The following is a 12549-nucleotide window of genomic DNA, read 5'->3' as shown; positions in this document are numbered from 1 at the left end:
TGAAATTTTAATATATATAAGTTTTATCATTTATGTCATGAATAGTATGTTGGACTAAGTGGTTATTGCCCTTTTTTTTTTCATGAAGGAGGATAGGGGTTTGAGTCCCATACATTGTTTTATCACATTTTTGGGCTTTGATTGTGTTGAGCATTGCTTTGACTGCATGTTGACCACCGAAAATGGGGTATTTACAAAAAAAAACCCAAAAAATCGGGAAATATCCTGAAATATCAACCAAAAATCCTGAAATATTGGGAAAAATCAAGAAAAATCAGCCCACTCGACTTATTCACTTAATTATCCTATCGATGGCCATTGATATCCAATATTTCCTGAAGTTTTAATCCATGTCTCCATCTGGCCATTTACAGTGCTAACTGCCTCCTTAATCTTAGGCAATGGGACAGCCCCCAAGCTCCTGAGCTTGTCGGCCAAAACTTTCCACCCACCAAGAAGTCCTCTACCTTCTAGGAACACCAAAGAGAACTTCTTCTCCTCTACAGGCCTAACAGAACACAGCAGAAATCTGCCTACCTTGTTGCTATGCAGATCCAGCTTGTAAACTCTACCTCCCTTGACATGAAACATCTTGAAAGGAGATCTATCACTACCTGCATCACAGACCTCCGCTCCTTCCAGCAACAGATAAAGATCCTTCTCACCAAATATGATCTAAGAGGAAAGGCACCAGCCCCTCTCCACAACCTTTCCAACCATCTTACCTTTGACCATCCCAATTGATATCTCAAAGATTCTGATTCGATGCCGAAGTAGCAACAGTCACCTCCCATCTTCCTCTCAGTCCAATCATGGTAAGTGGGTCTTTGGCTATTGGCTTTGAATTTGGTTATGGGGCTATATGCCCTATGAAGGGTTCAACCTGCAATTTGGGAATTGATGGATAACTCATGGTATGAGGTGTTGACTATTGACTTTGAATTTGGTTAAGGGTATGCAACCCTCTTCAACAATCAATTAGTGAACTGATGTCCTAGTGGCCCATCAGTATAATTTAATGATTTAATTATCTTTTATGGAAGTTACCCTTTAGGACTATAAATGCTTGCTGAAGATAACAATTGATCCCTTTTTTTTTTTGGCACAGTTTTTTCATGCACATATGTATGATTTGGTGCATGTGTATGCAAGAAATAGAAGTTTAACAAATTTAATGTTCTTTAAAGTGTGAAGCCTAGAGAAATTCTGCTGATTACATGATTATCTCTTCAGAGACAGGATGCTTGGAGTCTTCATCTTTCAAATAGTATGGGTGGGTCAATAACTCCTGTATCTTCTAGATGTAATGTTTTCCTGTGCCGATCGTTTCTAGGTGGAGGAAATGAGATTTCAGTTTTAAAATCTGCTGCCTTGGTTTTGACAAGGTACATCTGTTTTTTACTTTTTGTAATTTTGGAGTTTCTTTTAGTCAACCATGTAAAACACTAATGAAGTCCATATTTCTATTTCTATTGCTGAATATATACAGTTTTCCTGCATATAAATATAAACTTGTATTGATTCATTGGCCCCCTCTATTTTGGATTTCTTAGATGCTCTTTCTTGTGGTTAGCTTGCCTTGTTTTTGTAGGCTAATCTTGTATATTTTTTGTGCTTGTTTTGGGATATTTTGTGTACATTGCCTGTATACATAGGGTGCACCCTCTGTTTTTGGCATATCTTAATACATGCTTTTGTTGTCTATAAAAAATATAAATCAATAAATAAATAAATATGAACTTGTACTTCTGTAGCTTAGAGTTCATATTTTTGTGAGAGTTAGTACCTTGGATTGGATAATAAAATCTTTTGCTGTTGTAGTTATGCAGCATCAATCAATTAACTATATATCTCTTTGTTGTTTCCTATAAAAAAAAATTAACTATACATCACATACATTTATCAATGTCCACTTGTGATTGTTAATTTTTTTGTTGGTACTATGGTTGAGCATTAAAAGAAAAATTGTTTGAGGTTCATCTTTTTCATCTACTCAATCGGTTAACTCTCCTGAAAGTGTTTAAGTTGTATTTCTCATACTTTCTTGTCATCAGGTGCATATAGGTCTAGATAGCCAGCTCTTTTGTAGCACTTCATTCATATAAATAATATAGTACAAGAGGCCTGCAGTCTTTGTAATATAGCAAATAAAACTATCCTGAGCCACAAAACTAACAGTGGAGAAAAATTGCATTTCTCATTCATATGTTAAATGTATACAACCCTTGAAATATATACAATAGTAAGAAAGAAAGAATAAAAAAAGAAATATTAAAGATCCCTACAAATAAGAGATTATATACACAAATTCACACAGTTGTGTATGCACACAATTGTACATAGATATACACAGTTGTATATGTTACAACTGTATCTTCCAAACTTTCCCTCAAGCTGATGAATGGATATTATCCATTCCCAACTTGATAATGATTTCTTGAAATCGGGTACTGGTTAATACTTTCGTTAAGACATTGGCTAATTGACATCCAATGGACACATATGGTGTGTGGATTAAGCTCTGTCTAATTTCTTCTTAATAAAATGTTTGTCTATTTCTACATGCTTGGTTCTGTTATGTTGTACTGGGTTATGTGCAATGTTGATGATTGGCTTATTGTCACAATAAGGTCTCATTGATGTCTCCCATTTAATCTTCAAGTCCTCCAAGATAATTTTGAGCCAAAGCAACTCACAGATTCCTTGGCCCATTGTACAAAACTTCGCTTCTGCACTAGATTTTGCAACAACTTTTTGTTTCTTACTTCTCCAAGTTACCAAGTTCCTTCCAAGAAATGGGCAATATCCTGTTGTAGATTTCTGTTTAACAATTGATCTTACTTAATCTACATCAATATAGGTCTCCAATGATAGGTTGTTGCTTTTCTTAAACAAAATTCTTTTCCTTGGACTTGCTTTTAGGTAGTGTAGGATTTTGTATGCAGCTTGTAGATGAACTTCTTCAGGTTATGCATAAATTGACTCACTAGGCTGATTGTATATGTTTGGTCGTGTATGTGATAGGTAGATTAGCCTGTCAACCAATCTCTGATGCATACCCTTGTCCGCAACTACATCCTCACTTGCTTCTCTAAGTTGTCTGCAATTGCATCCCCACTTGCTTCTCTAAGCTTATGATTTGAATCAATAGGTGTTTCAATTGGTTTACATCCTATTTTTCCTGTCTCTTGTAATAAGTCAAAAACATATTTTTGTTGGGAGACAAAAATTCCCCTTTTTAAGTGAGCCACTTCAATTCCCAAGAAATACTTTAGTTTTTCAAGCTTGTTTATTTCAAACTCTTTTGTTAAACACCTTTTTAATGCTTCTCTTTCTTTAAGATCATTTCCAACCACTATTTTATCATTCACATAAACCAGTAGGGCGGTTACTCCCTTTAAGGCCGAGTGTTTAATAAATAAGGTTGTTTGTAGCCAACAGTTATTATGACTTTAGCAAATCTTCCAAACCAAGCCTGTGGAGATTGTTTTAGTCCACATAAGGCTTTTTTCAATTTGCATGCCTTTTTCCTTTCAAGTGCATATTAAATCCAAATGGAAGATCCATATAAATTTCTTTTTTGAACTCTCCATATAGGAACACATTTTTCACATCAAACTGTTGTAAGTCTCAGTCAAATTAGGCAGCCAAAGAAAGTAAAACTCTCAGAGTGTTCATCTTAGCTATTGGTGTGAAAGTTTCTTGGTAATCTACTCCATATGTCGAAGTATAACCTTTGGCAACAAGCTTGACTTTGTACCTCTCAAGAGAACCATCCACCTTGTACTTGACTGTGAACACCCACTTGCATCCTACTACTCTCTTCTCTCTTAACTCAACTACATCCCAAGTCCCATTATTTTCAAGTGCTTCCATCCTAACCCCCATAGCTTGTTTCCACTCTTACTATTTAGTGCCTTAGATAAGGTCTTTAGTATGACTATGGTGTTTAGGCTGGTGAGAAAATTTCTATAAGATGATGACAATATGTCATAGGACATAAAATGGGAAAATGGATATAAAGGTGCTAAGTACATGTTCTTGTGCCTTTTTTCACTGCAATGGGCAAATTTAGATCACCACTATCAACAGAATCCAGAGAAATCCTAGGAGAAAATGGATCATTTACTTTGTAGGAAGTGGTCAATTTTGACTCTTGGACCTGCATAGGTTTAATAATGGTTGCTTTCTTTCTTGAGTAAACCAATGTTTGCCTTGTAGAAGTGGGAACTTGTTTCCCTAAAGGTAGACTTCTAAGGTTAGGACTTGTAGGTTTAGGAATTTGTGAATGTTCAGACACAGACTCAGACATGGATGATTGTGATTGTGAGGGTTTAGACATAGGTGAGGGCAAGTCAAGTAAGAACAATTCTCCTGTATTTGTATCTTCCATGAATGATGTCTCCTCTTAAAGATAAGGATGATTTAAGTAGCTTTCATATTCAACAAAGGATACATCGGGAAAGACATAAAATTGTCAAGTGGGTGGATGATAATATTTGTAAGCTTTTTGAGTTGATAAATACCCCACAAAAATGCACTTAATTGCTCTTGGATCTAGTTTATCTTTGTTATGAGCGTGGACATGGACAAAAGAAACACAACAAAAAACTTTTGGAACAATATTGATAGACATTGTAAAGTTTGGGAAGTATTTTGAAAAAATTTCCATTGGACTTTTGAACCCCAAAACCCTAAACGACAATTGCTTTATAAGATGAACAACGGTAAGTATTGTTTCCCCCTAATACAATTTAAGAACATTTTGTTGAAACCAAACAGCTCTTGTAACAACAAGAAGATGACAATTTTTTCTTTTAGCAACCCTATTTTGTTAAGAAGTACTAACGCCAGAGGATTCATGGATAATATTTTCTTTTTGAAAATAAGGAGATAGGATTTGATTGAAGTAATCATTTGCATTATCAAACCTAAACTTCTTGATTCCCACTTTAAATTGAGTTTTGACCATTTTGTGAAAATTGGGAAATGCAATACATAAAAGATGAATCTCACATATGGATAACACCTAGAAGGGGGGTGAATAGGTGTTTTTAAAACAATTTGAGATGGTATTTCACAAATGGTTACAATTCCCCTATTTTTCTCAAATGTTTTGAGTTTCTTTTTCAATCCTATTAACACACAAGCAAATCACATGCAATAATGGATGCATCAACACTCTCTCAACAAGTTAGTCACTGTAAGTTACATACAAATGGATCAACACTCCCCAACCATGATACATTGTACCAACACAAAATTATAGTTTCACATGTCCCTTGTCATCATCAACATAAAAAACTGAAATATACCATATTCTTTTAAAGCCTTAATGATCCAATTTCAGCTCATAACCTTAATCAATCAACAAAATAAATCAATGAAAATTCTATAAGCTAACATAAACTAATAAAAATTGAGATAGGGATAAAGAGATATTGACACCAAAATTTTAATGTGGAAAACCTACAAAGAGATAAAAAACTATGGGCCTCAAACGATCAAAACATCTACTATGAAGAAACTTAATTGAGTACAAGGATTTACCTAGCCCAATCCTTCAATTTTCTCCCAGACCACATGCCTTGAACCTTTAAACTTCAACTACCCACTTTCTTCTTCTGGAGCATACTTGGAGTCCACACCAAGCTTGATCTCGACCTTTTCTTGAATCCATACAAGAAGAAATTTTGGTTTTACCCCAAAATGATGAGTATGAGAATAAGTATGAATAACACAATGAATCAACCCATTTGGAATGAAAATTTTTCACTCAAAAATTGATTTTCAACTCAAACCCAAGTGATTTTCTCTCAAGGCTAACCCTTTCCCCAATTTGGTTAGAAAAATTAAAGCTTAAAACAAGGTCTCTCACTTTTACAACCGTCTCTTCTCTTTTGGAAAGATGGCTTAAGTATTAGGATTTTAAAATCCATCAAACAATTGAGAATGATTTGGAAAAAGCTAAAGAAATGCAGATGTGGTTGAAGTTTGATCGATTAGATAAGAATAAAAAGAACTTGGTACAATAGAGACTAATACCCTTAAGTTGGATCGATCAGAAATCGATCCAAATGATTTAAACATTATGTTTTACATTCCATAAGCAACCATCCATTTTTTAGTAAAATGATAAGAGTTTAAAACATGGTTGATCAATGTTTGCCATCATCCAACACTTCAAAAACACTTACCATCTCCTTTAGCCATCTTCAAACATGAACAATTCGCAAAAGACAAGTATCCAATGGAGGATTTGAAGAGTATGGGCTAAGAGACACAATGCGAATTTTGACCTGGAATTGCTGATACATAAACACACTTACCATACTCACATCTGATTTTTGTTTGAGAAGAAAGATCCTAGATCGAGTACAATCATCTATAAATGAGGCAAACCATCTAGAGCCTAAAATGTTAGGAATTATGGAAGGACCCCAAATATCACTGTGAACTAACTCAAAAGGAATTGGAACTCTTTTATTACTTATTAGGAAAAAAACACGATGGTGTTCGCAAACATCACGATATAAATTTTCTACATCAATTCCTTTGAACGATAAAGGAAACATATTTTTAAGAATGCCAAATGACGGATGTCCAAGACGAGATGATGAAGCCAAATCTTATCTTTTATTGTGAATGGGATTTCAAAAAGGAATGATAAGGGTACCTGACTTCCAGTCCTATTTTTGACTAAACAACAATTTAAGTTAGTAAAGTCCATTTTCTCTAGCACGTCTAATCGTCTTCCCTATATCTTGTTCTTGAAATACATAGTGAGAGAGATAAAAAAACATGACAATTAAGTTCTTTGGTAAGTCGACGAATGAAAACAAGATTGGTGGAAAGCTTAGTTACATGTAGCACATTTTTCAAAACTATAGATTTATTCAAGCGAACTTCCCCTTGATTAGCCATGGTAGCTAGAAAACCATCAACGGTGGCTATTTTCTTATTAATAGGATATGGGCTAAAGATACTAAACTTTTGTGGGGAATGAGTCATATGATCTATAGCTCTGGAGTCAATGACTCAAGAGCCTAGAAAGACATCTAAGACACTAAAATCAAGAGAAGGGGAATACTTACCTGACTAAGTGAGAGAACAAGCTCCACTAGGACTCTTAAGGGTTCCTCAGGAGATTCTTTGATTTCTCAATCTCTTCCGTGTTAAGATCAGTAAGTGTTAACATCAGTATGTTCACTGCCAGCCCTCTTTCTTGTAATGGGTTTTCATTGATTTGAGAGTTGATGAAGTGTGCTTAAATTCTTTGTTGTCCACCTTTAAAACCTTGTTGTCTACCCTTGAAGTCCCAATCTTTACTCGAAATTTGAGGCTTTCCATAGAGCTTCCAGCACCAGTCCCTTGTGTATTTGGACTTTTTGCAGTAGATACACCAAATAGTTTCCTTGTTTGTTGTTCTAGATATAATTTTAGAGAAAAATATAGCAGAGTGCCTTTGAAATGACAATGGAGGCCATTAAATTGGGGTTAAAAAAAAGAAAGAAAAAAGGGTACTACAACTCAGCAATGAAGACTGAAAAGAAAAATTCCAAGGAGCCTAAATCGGCTCTTATACCATGTGGAGAAAGATTGTATTTCTCATTCATATATTAAATCTATACAACCCTTGAAATAAATACAATAGTAGGAAAGAAAGAATAAAGAAAGAAATATTAAAGATCCCTACAAATCAGGGATTATATACACAAATCCACACAGCTGTGTGTGCATACAGCTGTACATAGATATAGACAGCTGTACACACACAACTGTATATGTCACAGCTGTGTCTTCCACACTAACCAATCCTTAATCCCCGCTTCCTTGCCTAGATAATGTAGCATTCATCTGTGCCCTAACAGCCTGTTTTGGGTTGTCTTAAGCTGGAACCACTTTGTACCTGGGAGCATTATGTGTCTTATAAAATTAAAAGAACATGATATACTTTATACCTCAGATGATTGAGTCCATGTCTTTGTCCTTGGGCCGTCCCTGTTTACCCGTTGAAGTAGTAATAAGGAGCATATGATGTTACATTTGTTAAACCAGATGCAATTGCCAATTGTAAGGAAAAATGATATGCTGGTGCTTCACTAAAATATGAATAAATGAACTTTAGAAGCAGCTCCTAGTGGGAGGGCTGTATTTCGTCAATATCAACATGGCCAACAAATTCTAGGCTTGCCTAGCCTCGGATAGCTTCCATGCTTGATCTTTTAAGATAATGGTCCAGTTCCGCAGGATTATGATACTGGGTTTTGTCATGTAAAAACTGATCTTGTGCACATGATTGGCCTTTGAGCTCATATCTGAAGTAGGTTATTTGTTTCTTACTTTTTGTAATTTTGGAGTTTCTTCATATTTGCATTTCTACTGCTGGATGTATACGGTTTACCTGCATACAAATATCATTTTCTTCTGCTGTAGCCTATCGTTCATAAGTTTGTGAGAGTTAGTACCTTGGATTGGATAATCAAATCTTTTTGTGTTGTAGTTATGCCGCATCAATCAATAAACTCTACATTGCATACATTTATCTGTGTCCACCTGTGATTGTTAATATCTTTGCTAATACTATGGTTGGGCATTAAAAGAAAATTTGTTTGAGGTTCATCTGCTCATTTGATCAATTCTTCTAGAAGTGTTTTGAGTTATATTTCTTGTACTTTCTTGTTATCAAGTGCACATAGGTCTAGATAGCCATCTCTTTTATAGCTTTTCATGTCAAAATATTGTATGAATGGCCGAATACCTTGGCCTTGAGTTTTGTATATTATATATAGACTTTACAAGGATGCTATACATGGAAAGCAAATAAAAGCAAATAAATTCCAGTATGATTCTAGCCCTATATATGTAAACTATAATCTGTCAAATAATGTATGCTAACTGTACAGAATAATAAATGGAGAAATAAGGAAACAATTGTGGGCTAAAATAAGAAAAGAAGTGTGGGCTAAAATAAGGAAAGAAGTGTGGACAGCAAAGCTGTCCTTTGACAGCCCCCCTCAAATTGATGCAGGTTGATCAATAAGCATCAATTTGCTACTTAGCAAGCAATGTCGATGACGAGGGAGAGCCTTGGTGAAGATATCAGCAATTTGTAAATCAGTGGAAATATGTGGAAGAGTGATAACACGAGCTTCAAAGGCTTCATGGATAGAGTGACAGTCCACTTCAATATGCTTTGTGCGCTCATGATAGACAGGATTGACCGTGATCTGAATAGCACTTGTATTATCGGCATGTAGAGGTGTAGGATCGGTCTCAGAAAAATCTAACTCCGCAAGCAAACCTCGAAGCCAAATGATTTCAGAACAAGCAAGAGACATCGCCCGGTACTCAGATTCCGTAGATGACTTAGAGACTCTGTCTTGCTTCTTACTTTTCACAAACATCTTAAACTAAAACTCCCAACTAAGATAGTTTTTGCCATTGAAACGAACAATAGAATATTCTCTAGACATTATGAAGACAGAAATAACCTAGGAAACAAAAAAAAAAAAAACATCATCAAAGAGCCCAAATCTGATAACAAACCTCCAAATAATCGAAGATCTCCAAGGGCCTAAAAGCGAAGAAACCTAAAGAAAACTCCAAGATCACACCACAGATGTGTCGTCACAACCACCAGAAAAAAAAAAAAAAAAAACCCAAAAGCTGGGCTAGAGTCCGAGAGCCCCTAAGGCTAAATCCGAGAGCCCCTAAGGCTGAATCCGAGAGCCCCTATGGCTAAATCCGAGAGCCCTTAGGGCTAAATCCAAGAAAACCCAAAGAAAAACTAGAAAGTGTGTAAACTCTAAGTTTAGAACACAAGCTCTGATACCATGTCAAAATATTGTGTGAATGGCCGAATACCTTGGCCTTGAGTTTTGTATATTATATATAGACTTTACAAGGATGCTATACATGGAAAGCAAATAAAAGCAAATAAATTCCAGCATGATTCTAGCCCTATATATGTAAACTATAATCTGTCAAATAATGTATGCTAACTGTACAGAATAATAAATGGAGAAATAAGGAAATAATTGTGGGCTAAAATAAGAAAAGAAGTGTGGGCTAAAATAAGGAAAGAAGTGTGGACAACAAAGTTGTCCTTTGACAGTTCATTCATATAAATTATCTAGTACAAGCGGCCTACAGTCTTTGTAAAGTAGCAAATAAAACTATCATAAGCCACAAAACTAATCAACCCAAAAGGCTTACTTCCTATCCTAGACAATGTGGCAATCATCGGTGCACTAACTGCCTGTTTTGGGTTGTCTTAAGCTAGAGGGACCTTGTACCTGGGAACATTATCTATCCTGTAGAATTAAAAGAACATGATGTGCCTTACATCTGGGACGATTGAGTCCACATCTTTGTCCTTTGGTTGCCCCTGTTTACCTGTTGAAATAATAATAATAAAGAGTATATAATGTCACATTTGTCAAACCGGATGCAACTGCTAATGTAAGGCAACATAACATGGTGGCTCTTCACTAAAATATGAATAAATGGACTTTAGAAGCAGCTCCAAGTGGGAGGGCAGTATTTCACCAATATTGGAATGGTCAACAAATTCTATGCTTGCTCTATCCTTGGATAGTTTTCATGCTCAATCTGATGAGATAATGGTCAGTTCCATAGGATAATGATTTTTGTAATGGAAAATGATCTTACACACCTGATTGCCTTTTGAGCTCATATTTGAAGTTGGTACACGTTACCTACCTGGACTTATGTCAGAATAATATATATATATATATTTTTTCTCTCTTTTCCATTTTAACATGTATGATCTTGACACAGTTTCCATCATATGATGCAGGTCATGTAATGCTTTACAAGGAAGCCCTCTTCTACTTCAATTGGTTCCAGCAGTTAGCATTGTTGCTTTTGCTACATGGGGTCTGGGGCCGCTAATGCGTCTTGGCAGGAACCTTTTCCTCAATGTACAGACTATTATTCTTTCACCATTATCTTTATCTTTTCAACAGTTGTTAATCCCTTAATTGTCTGATGCTTCTTTTTTCGTGATTTCTTGCAGAAGACTGATAATAGTAGTTGGAAAAAGAGTAGCACGTATTATGTTATGACCTATTACCTTCGACCTTTGCTGTTATGGATTGGAGCAATGCTTATTTGCAGGTCAGTAACATGATATTTCTGCATGACTAGCATCTACTTCTGTTCAGTCTACTATGCTGACCATATCAGGGTTCATTTTTAGAGCATTGGATCCAATAATTCTACCTTCAAAAGAGAGCCAGGCTGTTAAGCAACGACTTCTAATTTTTATACGATCATTATCAACGGTGCTAGCCTCTGCCTGTTGTTTATCAAGGTGAGTGTGGTTGCTGTGACAATCATGTCCCATGAGGAGTTTTCCAATAAGTTTATCAAACATTTAATCATAGTGCCGTTCAAGCACTTAGTAGCAGATCATTCTTAAAATGATTGGTAGGAGTTATTGAGGAATTGTTGTAGTCAAAAACTTGTTTTTTATTTTTATTTATTTATTTATTATTGTTAACACTAAAAAGGTTCAATAATAAGCCAAATGCCTTATTCTAACTTTTGATGCGTTGGCATGAGTCCTGCTTTAGTGGTTGGCGCATCCTAATGTTTGCCAATTTATTTTATGTCTCTATTCCCCATCTCGAAAAGGGTAGCTGTGAGATTAGAAAAGATTCAAAGGGATTTTCTTTGAGAAGGGGGGGTGTTGCTTCACAAGCTGCATTTGGTATATTGGGCAATTGTTTGCTTGGAAAAATAAAAAGGGGGTTTGGGCATTAGAAACTTATCAATTCTTAATTGAGCTCTCTTAGGAAAATGGTCTTGGAGATTTGTGTGCAAAAGGAACCCTCTTTGGAAATGGGTAATTATAGGAAAGTATGGGCAACAAGAAGGAGGGTGGTGCTCTAAAGAAGTAAGAGAGGAATATGGAGTGGAGGTGTAGAAGGCAATCAAAAGTGTTTAGGAAGTGCTCAAAGATAAAACAGGTTTCAAGGTTGGTTTTGGCAACAGGGTGAAGTTTTGGACAGACAAGTGATGTGGAGACACAACCTTGAGGGACTTATTTCCAGCCCTTTATTCTATAGCTTTCTCAAAAGATGCTTGGGTGAAGGATATTTGGGACAATAGTAGTTGGAGCCCCAGGTTTGTTAGACAATTGCATAATTGGGAGCTGGAGAAGGTTGATGCTTCTTTTAAGAGATTGTATAACCACTCCATTAACTTGGACTCTGAAAATACTATGGTGTGGCTGAGGTCAAAGAATGGTAACTTCTCTGTAAAATCTTTTTACTCCTCCTTGGTGAATGGGGGAATGGAGCCTTTCCCTCATGACATTGGTTGGAATTCTTGGGTCCTAGTGAGAGTTAGCTTCTTTTCTTGGGAAGCAAATTGGGCTAGGATTCTGACCTTGGATCAGCTCAAAAGGACGGGTTGGAGGATTCCCAACAAATGCTACATGTGCAAAGAAGAAGAAGAAACGCGTGATCACATTCTTCTTCATTGCATAAAATCATGAGTTTTGTGGTAGTTGATTTTTGC

General features: G+C 35.9%; 1 protein-coding gene across 5 annotated transcripts in view; it reads left to right on the top strand.

Annotated features, from left to right (window-relative positions):
* LOC100264429 (mechanosensitive ion channel protein 3, chloroplastic) overlaps nucleotides 1–12549 on the top strand; it is a 30458-nt gene that overhangs the window by 9716 nt on the left and 8193 nt on the right. For 4 of the 5 annotated variants that reach the window (XM_019216482.2, XM_002283798.5, XM_019216483.2 and 1 more), the window contains 4 exons: nucleotides 1234–1385; nucleotides 10823–10946; nucleotides 11042–11142; nucleotides 11225–11338. In XM_019216482.2, the coding sequence (XP_019072027.1) occupies nucleotides 1234–1385; nucleotides 10823–10946; nucleotides 11042–11142; nucleotides 11225–11338 (491 nt within the window). Of the gene's footprint in view, nucleotides 1–1187; nucleotides 1386–10822; nucleotides 10947–11041; nucleotides 11143–11224; nucleotides 11339–12549 lie in introns of all 5 variants that reach the window. The other variant, XM_019216484.2, reaches the window with a different exon arrangement.

Source organism: Vitis vinifera, chromosome 18 (assembly GCF_030704535.1).
Source record: "Vitis vinifera cultivar Pinot Noir 40024 chromosome 18, ASM3070453v1".
NCBI lineage: Eukaryota > Viridiplantae > Streptophyta > Magnoliopsida > Vitales > Vitaceae > Vitis > Vitis vinifera.
The sequence above is the reverse complement of the archived record's forward strand: the minus strand, read 5'-3'. Positions and strand labels throughout refer to the sequence as shown.